The sequence below is a fragment of the Pristiophorus japonicus genome, chromosome 2, assembly GCF_044704955.1.
Source record: "Pristiophorus japonicus isolate sPriJap1 chromosome 2, sPriJap1.hap1, whole genome shotgun sequence".
Taxonomy (NCBI): Eukaryota; Metazoa; Chordata; class Chondrichthyes; family Pristiophoridae; genus Pristiophorus; species Pristiophorus japonicus.
Window position 1 is genome coordinate 285,026,510 of NC_091978.1, and position 21,386 is coordinate 285,047,895.

General features: G+C 48.3%; 1 protein-coding gene across 9 annotated transcripts in view; it reads left to right on the plus strand.

Moving 5' to 3' along the window:
* LOC139233945 (uncharacterized) overlaps positions 1 to 21,386 on the plus strand; it is a 926,529-nt gene that overhangs the window by 608,091 nt on the left and 297,052 nt on the right. For 8 of the 9 annotated variants that reach the window (XR_011588246.1, XM_070864651.1, XM_070864643.1 and 5 more), the window contains one exon: positions 8,610 to 9,519. The exons of the other annotated variant lie outside the window; for it this stretch is intronic. Coding sequence is in view for 7 of the 8 variants with exons in the window: in XM_070864651.1 (XP_070720752.1) it covers positions 8,610 to 9,519 (910 nt within the window). In the remaining variant the exon portion in view is untranslated. The remainder of the gene's footprint in view (positions 1 to 8,609; positions 9,520 to 21,386) is intronic. 9 annotated transcript variants of the gene reach the window in all.

A 21,386-nucleotide genomic window follows, 5' to 3' on the forward strand; every position in this document is an offset into this window, starting at 1 on the left:
TCGACATTGGTGGCCAGCTCATCGAAGCAATGTGGGGCATAGCCCGACAGCTAGCCACCATGACTGAGTACATTCCGCGGAGGCCCTGGATGCGATAGCCAGAAACACTGCTGGCACAGGCCTCCCAGTGGTCCCAGAGGGCGGCACGCCACCCCTAGGTTCTGCACCACCACTGCGAATGACAGATGAGAGCAAGGACCAAGATCCTGCTTCTGCATCAGAGAATGTTGCCCACTTGGCACCCCCTGCTCCCGTACCCGTGCAACCACCGCCTCTGACTTCAGTCCCCCAATGAGGCACCACCTGAGGAGCTCCTTAACCAGGTGCCGTGGAGTGAGGAGGGGAAGGGGTAGAGGTGGGGAGAAGAATGGGAGGGGGGGGGAAGGAAAGTGAGGTGCATGTCCGCAAGTGATGGCTGTGTTATATCTCCATCTGGGTGTATGCAATTTGTTGTAATGTATGGGGGGAGGGGACCACGCTCCTGCTTTGCCTTTGTATTCTGTGTTGCTGGACATGTTGAACATGTGATTGATGTCAATGGTGGGAAAAAATTGGGTGTGGGTGGGGGTCCAGTGTTTTTGCCTGTGATACTTATGACTTCAGACCACTGGTGGTCTAAAAATTTTTTTATTGAACATAACCTTTTTGCGCATTGTCTCAGATAGCTGGACCTTTACAAACTGGTGATTCCTTAACATGAAAGCGTTAAATAAAACTTAGAAACATAGAAACATAGAAAATAGGTGCATGAGTAGGCCATTCGGCCCTTCGAGCCTGCACCACTATTCAATATGATAATGGCTGATCATTCCCTCAGTACCCCTTTCCCACTTTCTCTCCATATCCCTTGATCCCTTTAGCCATAAGGGCCATATCTAACTCCCTCTTGAATATATCCAATGAACTGGCATCAACAACTCTCTGCGGCAGGGGATTCCACAGGTTAACAACTCTCTGAGTGAAGAAGTTTCTCCGCATCTCAGTCCTAAATGGCCTACCCCTTATCCTAAGAACTTTAATCAACGTAAACTTTAAGTGGCACCAAGATGATGGGCACCATTGATGTCTGAGCTGCACACACACAACAGTGTGTCAGTGTTGTCACTCACAACAACGTTCTTTCAGGCAACGTTCAGATATCAGCTCCTTATGTAAGAGTCTTGCAGCTATGTAGCCACCACGGGCCCTTTCCTGCAGTCTGGAGAGGGCCGTGGGCATGGTTGCATAGCCAGCCTGATTGTCTGGCCCCTCGTTGTCCTCTTCCTCTCTCTCCTGAGGTGGACCATCAGTCCCTTCTGGCAATTCTTGGCCCTCCTGATAGCCAGTTTCTGCAGCATGGAGCACATGACCACGAGTTTAACTACTTGCTAAGGGTTGTATTGCAGCTCCCTTCCTGAGTGGTTCAGATATCTGAAGTGCTGTTTAAGCACAGTTATTGTTTTCTGGACCACATTGCATGTGTCTCTGTGGTTCTCGTTGTATCGCTTCTCAACCTCGGTGTGAGTGTCATGCAGGGAGGTCATCAGCCAGGTGGCTAGGCCATATCAGTTGTCACCAAACATCCAGCATTGCCCTTGTGGCTGACTCTTAAAGATGTCAGAGATAGCCCTCTAACGCAGGATGTGAGCCTCATCGAAGGCGCCCGGACATTTGGCATTCACTGCCATGATGATCTGGTTGTGGTCGACAACTGGTTGGACCTTCAGGGAGTGAAATCCTTTTCTGTTTCGAATACCCTCCAGGTCCTGAGAAGGTGGCCGCATGGTGATGTGAGTGCACTGTATTGCTCCCTGCACCCTGGGGAACTTAGCAATGTGGTAGAATGCTCCAGCCCTGTCCGTCTGAGCCTCCGTGGTCATGGGGAAGCTGATAAAGTCCATCCTTCTTGTGTACAGGGCCTCCGTGGCCTGCATCGATGGGCTGCATGGTGAGACAGAGGGAAAATCTCGACAGCGAAGGCCCGAAAGGAACCGGACGCGGAGAAAAAATGAGAAAAAAAGATCTTGACCTCGACCGACACTGATGTCCTGATGCAGGTTGCATATGTGGCCTGATGCACTCACATATTTAATTGATCACCACCTTGTGGAAGCGCAGTCTCTGAAGGCAGGTGTGGTCGGAGACGTTGAGGTAAGACCTTTTTTCCCTGTACATGCGGTGGGGGGGTGTGGGGGGGTGGCGGTGTATGGTCTGTCCCTCCTCCTCATTCTTGCACGTCTTAAATTGGGGACATAATGATGTGCATCACACATTGAGCCATCTACACTCTGCAGTATCTGCGTATTAATCCATGCAGGCTGAGAAATGGCAGGCTCCATTGCAGTGAAAGTATAATAGCGATTGATCAGAAGCAATAATTTCCTCACTAAAATACACCTAGAGTAAACCCCCGATAGTCCAAAGTCTGAAAATATGTCTATTGTGATGGTCACTTCACTTGAGAAGAAGTCCAGAGTCAATGCAAACTCTCCCGAAGTTGAAGCAGCCTTTTGAATAAAGCGACCTGCGATTTAAAAAATGGCAGCCACACCGCTGGCTTTAGTTCAGAACAGTTCCACTTTTTCTGGGCAGTTTTTTGTGTGAACGACATTATGAGCGATATGTGTGCGAGGTGGTGAAAGTGACGGTGGGTAATCTCCTGGCCGTTAGTTTCGCCAAATGTGCTCTTGCCAACAAAAAAAAATGGGCGGGTGGTATTATTGAATCTCGGCGTTAATTCCATGCGGAAAGTAACGCTGGGCGACTTTATGGGCAGTGATTTTGCCCATTCTGATTCCGTCCCAAAAAAGTGGGCGGGCGGTATTATTTTTTCCCGGCGTTACACACATGGGGAAAGTAACGCTCGGCGATAAGTTTCTGAAAAATGCCCGTCGGTTTCCATTTTGTGGCTAAATGGGCGATATATGGCTGTTATACGTCATTTCAGCGGTAAAATGGACGTTAAGTGGGCGTTAAACATGTAAAGAACGAGGAAAGTCTAGCCCATAGACTTTTTCCTGCATACTTAAACTCAAAAATGTAGCGTGCTGGAAGTGCGAGCTGATATTGGTGAGGGCAATGGGGCATCTGGAACCTTTGTTAACCGGGGGACCAGCAGTCTGTCTCCTTAACCAATGAAATTTAAAGATTGAGAAATGAACAGAGGAACAATGGAGAAGAAGGAATTAGATTTAGATCCGGTACAGAAAGAGGAATAAAAAGAGGGAAAAAAAGATTAGATTAAAGAGAGAGAAAAATAAAAGGGACAGAAAGGAAAAGTAAGAAAATAATTTTAAATGTAATTTTTTTTAAATCTGAAGAATTTATTACTTGCAGGAATGAGACACAACAGTTTAAATATTTCCCCTTCTGGGCCAGAGAGATTGATTGGCATCGCATTAACAATTAACACTTTGTTAAAAGGGTACTTACGCTGTTAAGTACCAGCTGTAACTTTCTGCGTCAATTTTAATGTGCAAATCCAGCAAGTTCTTTAGAATAACAGGGAGGCTAAGGTGCGATGTCGTTTGTGTGAGGCAAGCAGCGGAGCAGCATAAATCAACCAGCAGGTTATGATGATTCACTACCCATGGTGTTGTGTATCTGTAAAGCATGCACTCCCATGTTCCGCCACCAGGGAGCGCATCCCCTGAAGTCCCAAGGGATCACAGCATCCCTTGGAAGCACTGTGTATAAGCCGGCTCCGAAGGCCTGTTACTCACTCTGGAGTGTCTTAATAAAGACTGAGGTCACTGTTACTTTAACCTCCCTGTGTGCAGTCTCATCTGTGTTAGGAATACAACAACTGGCAACGAGTATACGAATCCAACGCAAAGATGCAGCAAACTGTGGGCATCTTAGAGAAGTTCTCGGAGGGTGAGGACTGGGAAGCCTATGTTGAACGACTAGACCAGTACTTGGTAGCCAACGAGCTGGATGGAGAAGGAAGCGCTGCAAAAAGGAGAGCGGTCCTCCTCACGGTCTGCGGGGCACCGACCTACAGCCTCATGAAGGATCTTCTGGTTCCGGTGAAACCCACAGATAAGTCGTACGAGGAGCTGTGCACACTGGTTCAGGAGCATCTTAACCCGAGGGAGAGCGTGCTGATGGCGCGGTATTGGTTCTACACGTGCCAGCGATCTGAAGGTCAGGAAGTGGCGAGCTACATCGCCAAGCTAAGGCGACTTGCAGGACAATGTGAGTTTGATGGCTACCTGGAGCAGATGCTCAGAGACTTTTTTGTACTGGGCATTGGCCACAAGACCATCCTACGAAAATTTTTGACTGTAGATACACCGACCCTCAGTTAGGCCATTGCGATAGCACAGGCATTTATGTCCACCAGTGCTAACAACAAACAAATCTCTCAGCACACAAGTGCTAGCAATGTTCATAAATTAACTGGAACTGGGTATGCGAGCAGAAATGTACAGGGCAGAAACCACGAGTCTGCAACTGCCAGCAGGCCTCAGGTGACCCAGATGACTCAGAGTCCGCAACAAAGATTGAATGCAAGGCAATTCACACCTTGTTGGCGTTGTGGAGGTTTCCAGTCAACCTATTCATGCCGCTTCAAAGGGTATGTTTGCAAGAGCTGTGGAACAATGGGGCACCTCCAATGAGCTTGCAGATGAGCTGCAAGCTCTGCAAAACCTGCTAACCACCACGTGGCAGAGGAAGATCAGTCCATGGTGGATCAAAGCAATTTCGAGCCTCAGAGAGAGGAGGCAGATGCTGAAGTACGCGGGGTACACATATTTTCGACAAAATGTCCACCTATAATGCTAAACGTAAAATTGAATGGCTTACCCGTAGCCATGGAACTGGACACTGGCACTAGCCAATCCATCATGAGTAAAAAGATGTTTGAAAGACTGTGGTGCAACAAGGCACTCAGACCAGCCCTGAACCCCATCCACACAAAACTGAGAACGTACACCAAAGAGCTCATCACTGTCCTGGGCAGCGCCATGGTCAGGGTCACCTACGAGGGCACGGTGCATGAACTGCCACTCTGGATTGTCCCGGGCGATGGCCCCACACTGCTTGGAAGGACCTGGCTGGGCAAAACCCACTGGAACTGGGATGACATCCGAGCGCTATCACATGTCGATGAGGCCTCATGTACCCAGGTTCTGAACAAATTTCCTTTCCTTTTTGTGCCAGGCATTGGAAACTTTTCCGGGGTGAAGGTGCGGATCCACTTGGTCCCAGAGGCACAACCCATTCACCACAAGGCGCGAGCATTACCTCACATGATGAGGGAGAGAGTGGAAATTGAGCTGGACAGGCTGCAATGTGAGGGCATCATCTCCCCAGTGGAATTCAGTGAGTGGGCCAGCCCAATTGTTCCAGTACTCAAAAGTGATGGCATGGTCAGGATTTGCAGCGATTATAAAGTAACTATTAATCGTTTCTCGCTATAGGACCAATACCCGCTACCTAAGGCAGACGACCTATTGCGACGCTGGCAGGAGGCAAGATGTTCACCAAGCTCGACCTGACTTCGGCCTACATGACGCAGGAGCTGGAGGAGTCTTCGAAGGGCCTCACCTGCATCAACACGCACAAGGGACTGTTCATCTACAACAGATGCCCATTTGGAATTCGGTCGGCTGCAGTGATCTTCCAGAGAAACATGGAGAGCCTACTCAAGTCAGTACCACGCACGATGGTTTTTCAGGACGACATATTGGTCACGGTTGGGACACCGTCGAGCACCTACAAAACCTGGAGGAGGTCCTCCAGCGACTCGATCGCATAGGGCTGCGGCTGAAGAGGTTGAAATGTGTCTTCATGGCAACAGAAGTGGAGTTTTTGGGGAGAAAGATTGCGGCGGACGGCATTTGGCCCACAGACGCCAAGACAGAGGCTATCAGGAACGTGCCCAGGCCACAGAACGTCACGGAGCTGCGGTCGTTCCTGGGACTCCTCAACTATTTTGGTAACTTCCTACCGGGGTTAAGCACCCTCTTAGAGCCCCTACATGTGTTATTGCGTAAAGGTGAGAACTGGGTATCGGGAAAAAAACAAATAATTGCTTTTGAGAAAGCCAGAAACATTTTATGCTCCAACAAGCTGCTTGTATTGTATAACCCGTATAAAAGACGTGCTAGCATGTGATGCATCGTCGTATGGAGTCGGGTGTGTATTACAACAAGCTAACATTGCGGGGAAGTTGCAACCTGTCGCCTATGCTTCCAGGAGTTTGTCTAAGGCCGAGAAGGCCTACAGCATGATTGAGAAAGAGGCATTCGCGTGTGTGTTCTGGGTAAAGAAAATGCATCAGGACCTGTTTGGCCTCAAATTTGAGCTGGAAACCGATCACAAGCCCCTCATATCCCTGTTCGCTGCAAACAAGGGGATAAATACTCATGCCTCAGCCTGCCTACAAAGGTGGGCACTCGCGCTATCAGCGTATAATTATACCATCCGCCACAGGCCAGGCACCGAGAACTGTGCGGATGCTCTCAGTCGGCTACCATTGCTCACCACGGGGGTGGACATGGTGCAGCCTGAAAACTTGTTGATAGTGGCGCAGCCCGCAGACTTGTTGATGGTCATGGAAGCGTTTGAAAATGATAAATCACCTATCACGGCCCGCCAGATTAGGACTTGGACCAGCAAAGATCCTCTGCTAGCCCTAGTAAAAAACTGTGTACTGCATGGGAGCTGGGCCAGCATCCCCATTGAAATGCAAGAGCTAATCAAGCCGTTCTAGCGGCGAAAGGATGAGCTGTCCATTCAGGCAGACTGCCTGTTGTGGGGTAACCGCGTAGTGCTACCCAAAAAGGCCAGGAGACGTTCATCTCGGATCTCCACAGCACACATACCTGGGTATAGTAATGATAAAAGCGTGTGGTGGCCCGGTATCGACTCTGACTTAGAGTCCTGTGTACGGCAATGCAGCGTGTGTGCTCAGTTGAGCAACACGCCCAGAGAGGCACCACTAAGTTTGTGGTCCTGGCCCTCCAGATCCATGTCGACTATGCGGGCCCATTTCTCGGTAAAATGTTCCTGGTGGTGGTGGTGGATGCTTTTTCAAAATGGATTGAATGTGAAATAATGTTGGGAAGCACCGCCACCGCCACCATTGAAAGCCTGAGGGCCATGTTTGCCACCCACGGCCTGCCTGACATACTGGTCAGTGACAACGGGCCATGTTTCACCAGTGCCGAATTTAAAGAATTCATGAACCGCAATGGGATCAAACATGTCACCTCGGCCCAGTTTAAACCAGCCTCCAATGGGCAGGCAGAGCGGGCAGTGCAAACAATAAAATAGAGCCTCAAACGAGTCACAGAAGGCTCACTCCAAACCCGCCTGTCCCGAGTACTGCTCAACTACTGCACGAGACCCCACTCGCTCACAGGGTGCCCCCGGATGAGCTACTCATGAAAAGGACACTTAAAACCAGACTCTCGCTGCTTCACCCCAACCTGCATGATCAGGTAGAGAGCAGGCGGCAGCAACAAAATGTAAACAATGGTCGCGCCACTGTGTCACGGGAAATTGATCTGAATAACCCTGTGTATGTGCTAAACTATGGACATGGTCCCAAGTGGATCGCGGGCACGGTGATAGCTAAAGAAGGGAGTAGGATGTTTGTTGTCAAACTAGACAATGGACAAATTTGCAGAAAGCACCTGGACCAAACGAGGCTATGGTTCACAGATTGCCCTGAACAACCCACAGCAGACACCACCTTTTTCGAGCCCACAACACACACCCAAAAGATCAACGACACCACGCCGGACCAGGAAATCGAAAACCCATCACGCCCAACAACCCAGCAAGGCCATGCTCACCCAGCAGCCCTGCAGGGCCAAAAGCACGCCAGTCCAGCGAGGGCACAGCCAGCACACCAGAGCAGACATTTATACCGAGACAGTCCACCAGGGAAAGAAAGGCTCCCACCGCCTCACCTTGTAAATAGTTTTCACTTTGACTTTGGGGGGGGAGTGATGTTGTGTATCTGTAAAGCATGCACTCCCATGTTCCGCCACCAGGGAGTGCATCCCCTGAAGTCCCAAGGAATCCCAGTATCCATTGGGAGCATGTATATAAGCCGGCTCCTAAGGCCTGTTCCTTACTCTGGAGTGTCTTAATAAAAACTGAGGTCACTGTTACTTTAACCTCCCTGTGTGCAGTCTCATCTGTGTTAGGAACACAACACATGGCATATCTCTTCTTCACCTGAACTTACTGGCCAATTTACACATTAATAACAGCATGCATCGTGAACTCGTCATTATTTTTCCAGCAACGTTTGGGCCACGGAGACATTTCAACCCAGTTTTTTACATAATTGGAAACAAACTAAAAAACAAACATTTTTCACAAAGCGAACAGTCCTTTAATGAATATGTCAGATTCTGTTATTGAATCATATTTATGTTAATATAAGGAACCTTTGTAGTTCAGACCCTGATCAAGTTCACCAATCTACTGGTGGTTTGCCTCCTTTGATGTGTCTTGATTCTCAAGTGAAGGTTCAATATGTAATTAACATTTCCCACATTACAACAGTGACTACACTCCAAAAGTACTTAATTTGCTGTAAAGCCCTTTGAGACATCCAGTGGTCGTGAAAGGCGCTATGTAAATGTAAGTCTTTCTTTCTTTAACAGTGTTCACAGCATGGAAAAAGATATCAAAAAACAAGGAGTCTTTTCAGCAAACTTTCCTGATTTGAGCATTGATCAAGGTCAAGATGCAAACATGTTGCTAAAACAGAAATATTCTGACAGCGCAGACACATTCAGAAAGCAGTCTGAAATGGGTGGCCAATCACTCTGCAACTCTAAAAAGACGGACATTGCTTCTATTGAGATTCCAGACCAATCAGAAGAAATGTCCAAAGCAAACAGCGGGCAAGTCACTACTTTTGAAAATTCTTTTGATAGCCATGATTTGATTTACCAAAACAGTGCCGAGGAGAACAAATATGAACTTAACAAAAGTCTGAAAGTTAGAGCACATTTTAATGAGCGTGCTATGTACACAGTCACAACTACAAACAAGAAAGAAAACATTTATAATATGGAGAAGAGAGATTATAATGCAGTATGTACTTCACCTATAAATGAGAAAGAAAACATATTTCTATTTAGTCACGATAACTGCACCTATTTTCACTCAAGACAAAATGATGAGACATTTAAAGAGTGTATTCCAGAGACTTCCTATGATGAAGAAAACTTAACATTTACATCTCAGACTGGACAATATTCATTAAAGTTTGATCAAGGTCAGCATGTGCCTTTCTCGTTGCTCAAGCCAATTTATTTGCGTGAATGTACTGAGACCACTTTTGATTACCAACAAACAATGCATACCATTCAAATGAGCGTTTTAGGTCATCGCCTACAACTAAAGGATTTTTCAAAATTGAAAGTGGGAAAATATCCTAATTTAGCAAAAGATAATGTAAAAAGTCCAGTACAGCCAGCCCACTCTAAGAAGGAACAGAGTTCTCAAACTATCAAACCATCCAAAGCAGGACGACTAATTGCCATGCACTTTCAGCCTGAAGACACAGTAAGGACTGATTTTCTGTCAGTAATTAAAATGTTATATCTCCTTATTATTTTTAGCTGTATTATTTACCCAAAACTCCTGAATCACTTTAGCTTAAATCTAAATTAAATGTAGATTGTTTTTCAATTTGTTGTGTAGAACTGTGGGAAACCAATACTGTTAGTTGATATATAACAATGAACAAAAAGGTGTACTAAGTTTGTTGAAGTTGGCATATTTCTTTGTATCTCAAATATTTGTTACAATATTTGTTTGATGATTATATTTAATATTCATAGCCAGTTACTATGATTTCTTTAGAGCAATTACCAATGTGATGATTTAGCATGTTAAATGCACTATATAAATGTAAATTGTTGTTGAATACTCTTATCATTAATGTGAAAAATGTGAGACAAGTGTGAGCAAATTGAAATAGATTGATGAAATGACATTCACAGATTTTCAAAAAGTGAATTCCCCTTGATAGCTGTTACAATTTGCCCTGGGTTCAGCAATGCTGGTCATAAGCAGTCACCATATCAGACATTCATTGCCCAGTATCTTATTATGCAATAGTGTAATCCAAGGGCTCAACAATAGTTTTGATCTGCACTGGATATTAGGTGAGATTTTCCTGGGGCTTCTCCCAGGCACAGTGGATTGCCTGTGTGCAGCAAATTGGCAAATTGAGGGGGCTGCAGCACCCGACTTAAATTAATGAAGGAAAATTGGTTGGGTTCCTTCACAGATGTGGAGAGACTGACTTACCAAATTTGCAATATTCGCTGCATCCAGAAAATGATTATGCCCGGGTTGAGACCCAGGAAAACCTTGACTATCGTGTCTTTCACATGTCCCCTTGTGTACCCCTCCACTCCTTCAGTAGGTGGACTAAAAATACTTCAGCAAGATGAGGCCTGTTTATTTTTACAGATATCAATTAGCGTAGCTATGATCAAAATTCACTTATTTGCTTAACTTCAAATCCCTCCTTGTGAATAAGAAAAATAATAAACAATGCCACAATATCCTACATTAATGGGCTAAATTAACTTTTCCTAGTCAGCTGAGAGTAGTTCTGATGCTAATTGTGAACAGAACTTTGGAATCTTATGACTTTGATGTCTGTCATAGTCATGGCAAGTGATTTGGTGCAATGTAGCAACAAATTCCATGAATTTCTACACTTACCAGGGCAGATTTTAGTGTCAGGTATGCTTTGTCCACATCCAACATACTGGACTGCAAATTCATACGGCATCAGTTCTGTTGGATCGCCACCTCATTTAGGCCCAACATTAACTTCTAGTCAGATCTGGGCAGGCTTTGGATATTCCCATCGAGAGCAGGTGGCAGCTTCATTGGGAAATTCAAAAAGAGATGGGGAGGTTTGTGGTTCATTTTGTGGCCATCAGATTTGGGGGCTGAAATTGGCCTTGTGTGCCTGTTGTTAGCAGCTCCGGGTTTTCCGCTTGGGCTCGGCTAGAATAGCGGCCCCGCGGAATTGGGCAGCGGTTTTGCAGTGACGCGAAGAGTTAGCGTGTCGCTCCTGCCGGAAGCGCTCTGCTCGGCTGGCGTGCACAGCGCCTGTTACCGCCCTGGAAGTAAAATTCGCCATGCTCCCTTACTTACCACTTGCAGCTGACAACGACGGCTTCAGTTGTCGAGTTGCAGTCGGGAGTTGGCTGGAGGAGCGCTATTTAAAGGAACCATGTTGAAAAACAATTTTTGTTGGCCATTACACTTGGCAGCTTGCGAACACATAGGCAGAGTGGCTGGTGGACAGATTTCAGCAATTTTGACTTCAAGGATTGTTCTGGCTCCTAACTATTCCCTTGTATCATTGAGGGAAGATTTGAAACCACAACATTTATCTTGTTTCATGGGGGCTGTGTTGGCACTCGAGCTCCTGCTCCGATGTCACCGTTAGAGGCTACTTAGGCAAAGACAAAGGCAGAGACAGAGGCAGAGACAATGCATAGAGAAAGGCATAGAGAAACATAGAAACATAGAAACATAGAAAATAGGTGCAGGAGTAGGCCATTCGGCCCTTCAAGCCTGCACCACCATTCAATAAGATCATGGCTGATCATTCACCTCAGTACCCCTTTCCCGCTTTCTCTCCGTACCCCTCGATCCCTTTAGCCGTAAGGGCCATATCTAACTCCCTCTTGAATATATCCAATGAACTGGCATCAACAACACTCTGTGGCAGGGAATTCCACAGATTAACAACTCTCTGAATGAAGAAGTTTCTCCTCATCTCAGTTCTAAATTGGTCACCCCTTATCCTAAGATTGTGTCCCCTCGTTCTGGACTTCCCCAACATCGGGAACATTCTTCCCAAATCTAACCTGTCCCGTCCCGTCAGAATCTTATAGGTTTCTATGAGATCCCCTCTCATCCTTCTAAACTCCAGTGTATAAAGGCCCAGTTGATCCAGTCTCTCCTCATACGTCAGTCCAGCCATCCCTGGAATCAGTCTGGTGAACCTTTGCTGCACTCCCTCAATAGCAAGAACGTCCTTCCTCAGATTAGGAGACCAAAACTGAACACAATATTCCAGGTGAGGCCTCACCAAGGCCCTGTACAATTGCAATAAGACCTCCCTGCTTCTATACTCAAATCCCCGAGCTATGAAGGCCAACATGCCATTTGCCTTCTTCACCGCCTGCTGTACCTGCATGTCAACTTTCAATGACTGATGAACCATGACATCCAGGTCTCGTTGCACTTCCCCTTTTCCTAATCTGCCACCATTCAGATAATATTCTGCCTTCGTGTTATTGGCTCCAAAGTGGTATACCTCACATTTATCCACATTATACTGCATCTGCCATGCATTTGCCCACTCACCTAACCTGTCCAAATCACCCTGCAGCCTCTTAGCATCCTCCTCACAGCTCACACCACCACCCAGTTTAGTGTCATCTGCAAACTTGGAGATATTACATTCAATTCCTTCATCCAAATCATTAATGTATATTGTAAAGAGCTGGGGTCCCAGCACTGAGCCCTGCGGCACTCCACTAGTCACTGCCTCCCATTCCGAAAAGGACCAGTTTATCCCGACTCTCTGCTTCCGGTCTGCCAACCAATTCTCTATCCACGTCAGTACATTACCCCCAATGCAATGTGCTTTGATTTTGCACACCAATCTCTTATGTGGGACCTTGTCAAAGGCCTTTTGAAAGTCCAAATACACCACATCCACTGGTTGTCCCTTGTCCACTCTACTAGTTACATCCTCAAAAAATTCCAGAAGATTTGTCAAGCATGATTTCCCCTTCATAAATCCATGCTGACTTGGATCGATCTTGTCACTGCTTTCCAAATGCGCTGCTATTTCATCCTTAATAATTGATTCCAACATTTTCCCCACTACTGATGTCAGGCTAACCGGTCTATAATTACCCGTTTGCTCTCTCCCTCCTTTTTTAAAAAGTGGTGTTACATTAGCTACCCTCCAGTCCATAGGAACTGATCCTGAGTTGATAGACTGTTGGAAAATGATCACCAATGCATCCACTATTTCTAGGGCCTCTTCCTTAAGTACTCTAGGATGCAGACAATCAGGCCCTGGGGATTTATCGGCGTTCAATCCCATCAATTTCCCCAACACAATTTCCTGCCCAATAAGAATATCCTTCAGTTCCTCCTTCTCTCTAGACCCTCGGTCCCCTAGTACATCTGGAAGGTTATTTGTGTCTTCCTTCGTGAAGTCAGAACCAAAGTAATTGTTCAATTGGTCTGCCATTTCTTTGAGGAGGGCAAGGAGAAGCACATGGCAGGAAGAAGCACATGGTGCAAGACAGGGAGAAGCACAGGCAGAAAGACAAGGAGCAAGACAGGGAGAAAGGCAGCGAAATGTAGCCACAGGTAGAAGGCCCAACAGAGCTGGCAACAGGAGATCTTACCCTCCCAGGGTATTCCGGCAGCAGTTCTCCGACATCAATTTCACTGAGGAACGGTGTGTTCGAAGGCTGCGCTTCAGCAAGGCCATGGTCACAGAGCTCTGCCATCTCCTGCAACCAGACCTCGAGCCTCAGTTTAGGTTGAGGATGGCTCTCTCAGTGGCAGTCCACATGGATGCATGACCATGGCTTGGCAGGCCAGGACCAGGGGCTAAGTGGGGGCTTCCCTGGGTGCGTTGCCCAGCTGAGCACAAGTATTGCACCTGCGAACACAAAGTTCTATCCCTGGCCACCAAACGTGTGACTTGGCAATTGCCTTCATCGTGACAATGCCCGGGTGCTCATTGTGAAGTTCTCTGATAATCACCTCTCTGCCCTTCTGGGGCATGACTACTCGGTTTCCCCATAGTAGGCAATCGGCCTGAATCGAGAGTTCATCCTTGCGCCTATGAAACGGTTTAAATTCCTCAGGGCATGCCCCGTACGTGGCTGCCCAGTCCCCATTCAGGACACATTTCTTAACGAAAGACAGTAGCGGGTCTTTATTTGTCCAGACTTTAATCTGACGGGCTGTCACAGGTGAGCCTTCGCTTTTGAAAGCTTCAACAGCCATGACCATCTCAGCATCATGCTCAGTTGCCCTCCCAGTGGTGGCAAGTGGGAGCCTGCTGAGTGCATCGGCGCAGTTTTCAGTGCCCGGTTTGTGCCGAATTGTGTAGTCATAGGCGGCTAACGTGAGTGCCCACCTCTGTATGCGGGCCGATGTATTCGCATTTATGGCCTTGTTGTCTTGTTGTCAAAAAGAGGTGGGCACTCACGTTAGCCGCCTATGACTACACAATTCATAAGGGACGTTAGGGGTTTGTGATCTGTCTCCAGCTTAAATTTCCTGCCAAACAGGTACAGGTGCATTTTTTTTTTAAAGCATATACACATGCTAGCGCTTCCTCTTCGACCATCCAGTAGCCCCTTTCTGCCTGGGACAAACTTCTGGAGGCATAAGCTGCCGGCTGTAACTGACCATTGGCATTCACATGCTGCAACACACACCCGACCCCATAGGACGACGCATCGCGTGTTAAAACAAGTTTCTTACATGGATCATACAATGTTAACAGTTTGTTGGAGCATAAAAAATTGCGTGCTCTATCAAAAGCCCTTTCCTGGCTGTCCCCCCAGACCCAATCGTGACCTTTGCATAGGAGCATATGTAACAGCTAACAGCGTGCTCAATTTGGGAAGAAAGTTACCAAAATAGTTCAGGAGCCCCAGAAACGAACGCAGCTCCGTCGTGTTACGGGGTCTGGGTGCTCTCTGGATCGCTTCCGTTTTGGAAGCAGTCGGTCTGATCCCATCTGCTGCTACCCTCCTCCCTAGGAATTCTACCTCTGGAGCTAAGAAGACGCACTTCGCCTTTTTCAGTCGCAGCCCTACCCGGTCCAGTCTGCGTAGCACCTCCTCCAGGTCGTGGAGGTGTTCTTCAGTATCGTGACCCGTGATGAGGATGTCGTCTTGAAAAACCACCGTCCTTGGAATCGACTTGAGGAGGCTTTCCATATTTCGCTGAAAGATCGCGGCGGCCGAACGAATCCCGAACGGACATCTGTTATACTCAAACAACCCCTTGTGTGTCGTGATGGTGGTCAGCTTCTTCGACTCACTCGCCAGCTCCTGGGTCATGTAAGCTGAGGTCAGGTCCAATTTTGAAATAAGTTTGCCACCGGATAGCATCACAAAGAGATCCTCCGCTTTCAGCAGCGGGTACTGGTCTTGGAGTGATACCCGATTGATGGTGGCCTTGTAATCGTCACATATCCTGACCGACCCATCCGCCTTGAGCACCGGCACAATCGGGCTCGCCCAGTCACTGAATTTGACTGACGAGATGATGCCTTCCCTCAGCAGGCGGTCCAATTCGCATTCTATCTTTTCCCGCATCACATACGGCACCGCTCTGGCCTTGTGGTGTACTGGCCTGGCGTCCGTGTTTATGTGAATCACTACCTTGGCCCCCCCATGAAAGTGCGATGCCGGGTTGAAATAATGAGTCAAATTTGTCCATGACCTGTGAGCATGATACTCGCTCCACAGAAGAAATTACATTGACATCGCCCCATTTTCAGTTCATGACAGCAAGCCAACTCCTCCCCAGTAGTGCAGGACCGTCCCCCGAGACAATCCAGAGTGGCAACCTGTTCTCCGAATCATTGTGGGTCATGACTACCGTGGCGCTGCCTAGCACCGGAATGATCTCCTTTTTATATGTCCGCAGCTATGCGTCAATCGGCAATAATTTTGGCCTCCTGACCTTGGATACCCACAACCTTTCGAACTCTTTGATACTCATCATGGACTGGCTGGCCCTCATGTCTAGCTCCATTAATACTGGGATGCCATTGAGGAGCACTTCCATCATTATCGGTGGCGTCCTGGTATATGAACTGTATATGTGATCCACATGAACTCGCATACTTCAGCTTCCAGTGATTTCCCCCAGTATTCATTTGGCCTTGTAGGGCTTACATCGGGCCCGTCCTCCTCGTACATCAACCTGTCTGCAGGCTTCCTGCACATACGCACCAAGTGACCGCTGACGTTGCAGTTTCTGCAGGTCTATTGCTGATACCTGCAAGCTCTGGCTGGGTGTTTGCCTCCACACCTCCAGCATGAGCTGGAGGCCCCGTTGTTGGAAACAAAAGATCCATTACCAGTCGATCGTCTCTGACTATCTCTATAACTGTCCTTAAGCGCACCATTAACAGGTGTTGATGGCCCTATTACTGACCGCATTGTCCATTGCGATGGCATGAATTGTCGTTCAGCTAGCCATTGTCTCTGTTGAATTCCCCCTTTGGGTTTGACTACATGCTGGGGCATGTCCGATTGCCTTTGTCTGCCTGGAGCCAAGATTTTTATCATATATCACTCTGGTCACTTCCACCCCTGAGATAGATACCTGGGCTATCAGAGCTGCCGCTTCCAAGGTCAAGTCTTTGGTTTCAATCAGTTTCCTGAAAACCCCAGCGTGCCCGATGCCCTCAAAAAAAAGTCTCGCAGCATCTCTGCTCTGCATGCATCCGGGAACTTACATAGGCTCGCCAGTCGCTGGAGATCTGCCACGAAGTCAGGAACGCTTTGCCCTTCTCACCTCCGGTGTGTAAAACCGGTGTCTCGCCATGTGTATGCTGCTCGCCGGTTTAAGGTGTTCCCCGATCAACTTACTGAGCTCTTCAAAAGTCTTGTCCGCTGGCTTCTCTGATGCTAGAAGGTCCTTCATCAGGGAGTACGTTCTGGATCCACAAACCGTCAGGAAGTGAGCCCTGTGTTTGTCGGCCGAATCCTGTCCCAACCATTCCTTAGTGACAAAGCTTTTCTGTAGTCTCTCAATAAAGTCATCCCAATCATCACCAACACAGTACCTCTCTTCTGTGCTGCTAGTGGCCATGCTCACGTGGTTTAAATCCCAGTTTCTCGTCGCCAATGATATGTCCTTACTATACAGTATAGATGCACACGAGGCCCATACTTGAGAGAAGGTCACTCTGTGACCAGTTACCTTTATTTGCAAGACCTCAAGTGATGAAGGTGGGTGGAGCTTCCCCTTTTATACCTGAAAGTCCAGGTTAGGAGTGTCTCCCACAAGTTCCTTGTGGTCAATGTTCTCAAGGTGTACAACTTAGGTCAGCTTATACACGGGTTACAATGATAGTTGAATACATGACACATACAATGAGAGCCATGCCGCCACTAGGAACATTATTGAGCAGACCATCGGAGTGTTGAAGCAATGATGCCACTGTCTTGACTGCTCGGGATGATTCCTCCAGTACTCTACTGAGCGGATGTCCCTATTTATCATCGTCTGCTGCATGCTGCACAACCTCGCCATCATGAGAGCACCAGGCATAGCCACACTACCTGAGGAGGAGGATGAGGAGGAGGAGGACGAGGAGGTGGAGGATGAGGAGGAAGAGGAGCAGGAGCAGCAACAACAGTGATGGAGCGGGCAGCGAGTCAATCGTGATTCTGCAAGGGCGGTTTGCAACCGTCTCATCAGAGTTCGGTTTCAGTGAATTCCATTCCACTTCCCGGTTCCTCTGGACGTACCCATCACCACTTCAATTTTCCCTTCCACACCAAAGCCGCATAACTGAAATGAGAGGCAACAGCAAAGAATAAGGGGCTGAAATTCGGCTACTAATGCCAGCTGATAACACCGCCAGTAGGCGTTGACTGGGCGGCAGTGGCTTCACACCGGCGTTCGTCAGCATTGACGCCTGGTGCGAAATTCAGTTCTGGTTTTTCAAGGGCATAAAGAATTGCCGACCCGCCGATTACCACCATGGAAATCATGACACCTTGCCAAATTCACTTTTGCCACCTCACTTACCAGCTGGCGGCCAACACACCACAAAAATTTGCCGTTCACAAGGCGGATTAGAGTTCTGGAGCGGCATTTAAACAGAGTTGCAGCCAGGGCACAGAGGTAGTGGTCAGTGCAGCGTTTGGTCCTCAAACAGTGCATAGGTGTTGGCGTGCTGTGTCTGCTGACTACTCAGCTTGACTACTAGGGTTTCCCAAACATTGGTGGGCTTCAGGTCGTTGACACTGGCAACTCGTATCTCGCTGTTACCTCTGCAACTCAATGGGGTCAGTGATGGCACACCACATCGCCCTGCGGCGAAGACTTCAAAGGCACTGTCTACAGAGACAGTTTATGGCGAATGTGGGTCCACGCCAGAGGAGAGGCCCCAGACATTGGGGCAGGAGGCCGCTACTCACAGGGTTTACTGTGCACCTTACTCTTACCTTGATATGTTTGAGGAACAATGAATAAGACGGTTCCGGTTTGGCAAGGAGGTGGTGATGGAGCCTGACACTGCTGCGGCTGGAAGGGCTGCTCGTCAGAGACTCATCGCGCATCGATTCCAGCGAATGACGCTAGACAAGCCGAATGGCCACCTTATACACCTTGGCATCTGCTGAACACATCGCTCCTCACTCTGCAAGCTTCCCTGTATAAAACTCTCAACACAATAACGTCAAAAATCAAAAATTCAACCATTGCGTGCTGTAAAATAACATAACGCCATAATCCTCAGTAAATAATCAAACCCACAAGACCCCTTCAAACATTCCCAGCAACATCCAAGTACAACAATTTACATGAGTTCATTTTCCAACAAGGTAGTATTTCTGGCGATTATCAAACAATTATTTGCTGGTTCATCCAAGTGAAACTATTTGCATGAGTTCAGATTTAATCAAGGTTTAACAAGGCAAACATCCCCCAGTTGTTTAATGGGTTTTGCTGAGTGCTTTCCCGCTCCTTCCCTTCTCCCACCTCCCATGCCTACTGTTCCTCCTTAATGGGGTCTCAGGGCCTGGTAGTCAGTTGCTCACTTTGTGCCACTGCCTAGCAGGAAGTCCCCAACCAGCTCGGGCCCTGGAAGGCCTAGCTGCGAACTGCATCACCTCAGCATGGGCGGCAGCACTCTGGTGTGGATGGGTTGCAGAGAGCTGCAGGTGCAAATGCGGAATGATGTTGTCCTGAGAGAGGACATCCAACAGGCCCGAAATGCTGCTACTCCACTGGAGCAGAACCTCAGCATCTGGAACAATCTGGGTGAACACAGATTGCTGACCTGCTTCGGCAACGTTAGGTCCCCGTTGAACTTATGGGGCCCCAGACACAATGGCAGCGGTCAGTGCATCCGTGGCCTCTGCATTAACAGACTACAACTGCAGCACACCACAGAGCTGATTGATGCCACCATGCATTAACGACATTACATTATGCAGGCCTCCAATAGCGTTGGCCTGGTGCTCAATGGCTACTGCAACATCAACCATAGCCCGTGCCACCATGTTTAAGACCCCATCGTCACTTGTTGAATCCGACATCCATTGGTCTCTTCCAAGGATGGGCTCGGTGGGCTGCTGAGAGGCGGGTGCAAACCTTGAGGTGGACTCCTCCATCCTCACAGCTAGTGCACCGCGACTCTCGGCCACTGTTGCCAGTGCACCCAGCAGATCAGGGTTCAACTGCAATAGTAGTCTTGTGACAACCCGTAATTCGGCCTCATCACAGAGTGCTGCTGAGCATCACTCAGGCACACACTCTCCCTCCGGGGAGCTGACGCACGGACTTCCCCTCCCCATGGCGTTGCTGCAGGCCACTGGGTCCCAGAGCACCACCCACCTCCACCTCCCTCAGCACACCTTCCTCCTGAAAGCTGCTGGCCTTGCTCTCTGAGTCCATAGAGGTGTCCTCCTCCTCCTCCTGTGCAGCATCTCCCGCAGTCGAAGGCCGACGTGCAGGCTTCGGTCCCGCGGGTTGATCATCTGAAAGCACAAAGCCAGAGAAGAGTGGTTACCTGCAGGGGAAGGGACCAGGATCGGGAAAGGCATTTGGAAGTCTCATGGAAAGAGCTGAAGGATTGTGGTATCAAGGTTAAATGGCCTGCTCAACGCTGTAAAGGGACTCAACATACTGTCACTGTCCCAAGGGGGTTCAGCCTCTTCCACCACCATCGCACCAACTTGAGGGTCCATCAGGACCGAGATGCGTTCCTCCAATGCAATAGTGGGCTGGAGGTCAGGGTCTCCTCCTCTGGGCCTCCTCTGCTCCCTTAGATTGTGGGCAAGCTTGGCCTGCAAGATGAAAGAGAATGTCAGAGTTAGTGTCCTTCTAGCGATCTGTCCCAAGCGCCTTACATAGTTGAGTACATGTTACTGTATGAGAGTCTTCACAGGTCGAGGAAACTTAGATTAGCTGCGTGTCGCTGGTTTGCCAATGCTTGAGGGGGAAAGGACCTAACAGTAATGGTGAGGCTACCATCTTCCACACACATATGAAGAGTGAGGAGGTAACAAGATGAGGGATGGGTGTGAAGAACAGATGAGGAAGGTTACCAGCGCTTACAGGCCCTTGGAGTGAGTGAGGATGCAAATGGGAACGTTACATCTCGCCTCACCCATGTGGAGCATGGGGCCCGACACTTTCACATTGAGGACAGACTGCACACTGAGCTGACAGCATGTCATGGTCAGGTTAATGTTAAAGATACTCACCCTCAGCAGCCGCGTCATGTCGTTCCACTTCTTGCGGCATTGAGTGGCTGTTCTGTGCACCGTGTCACTCGCTGACACTCTTTCAGCCACTTCCCTCCATAGGCGTCGAATGACCTGTGGCTGTGGCCTCCTCCCAGCCTCTGTCCTCAGTAGTTCCCGACACCTCTCCAGGGCATGAAGGAGTGCATCGATGGTGGTGTCCGAGAAGCGGTGAGCGCGCTGGCGTGCTGCTGCTGTATCTGCCATCTTCACCATCTGACTGAGTGCATAGGAAGCGAATATAACCACGAGGCAGTGAGGCACCCAATCACTGCCTCAATTGATACACGTGGTGCAGCTCCAAATACTACTCAATGCATTGGCTGTAAGTGGCACATCATTAACCAAAAAACATGGCAATTTTGTAAAAAAAATGCTGCTCTTGCTGCCCCACTTAACGGCCCACTTAACGCTGTTTACAGCCTCCAGAGTAATGTGCAAAGCCTGGATTTAAAGCTCCAATCTATTTTTCAGATGGCAAAACTGAATTTCGCAGTGGTGTTAAAATCTGCATTCAGCTGGTGTCACCGCCTCAAGATCGGTGATAGCGAGTTTCAATCCCTAAACATTCCAATCCAAATTTATATCACAATAAACACTTTCAGAATGTATTTAATAATCACCCTTGTGATTTTCCTTATATCCCCTCTTTGCTTTAACTAATCTAATGCTCCACCGCAGTATGTCCCCTGTGGCTGCAGCAGGGCTGGTGGAAGGCTGCTGTGTGTCAGGGCCAGAGACGACAGATGGCCTTGCAGGATGCCCTTGACCAGCTCTGGACCTGGAAGGCTCGGCTGTAGACTATAGACCTCAGGCTGGGCGGTGGCAGTCTGGGCTGGCTGGGTGACCGCCAGCAAC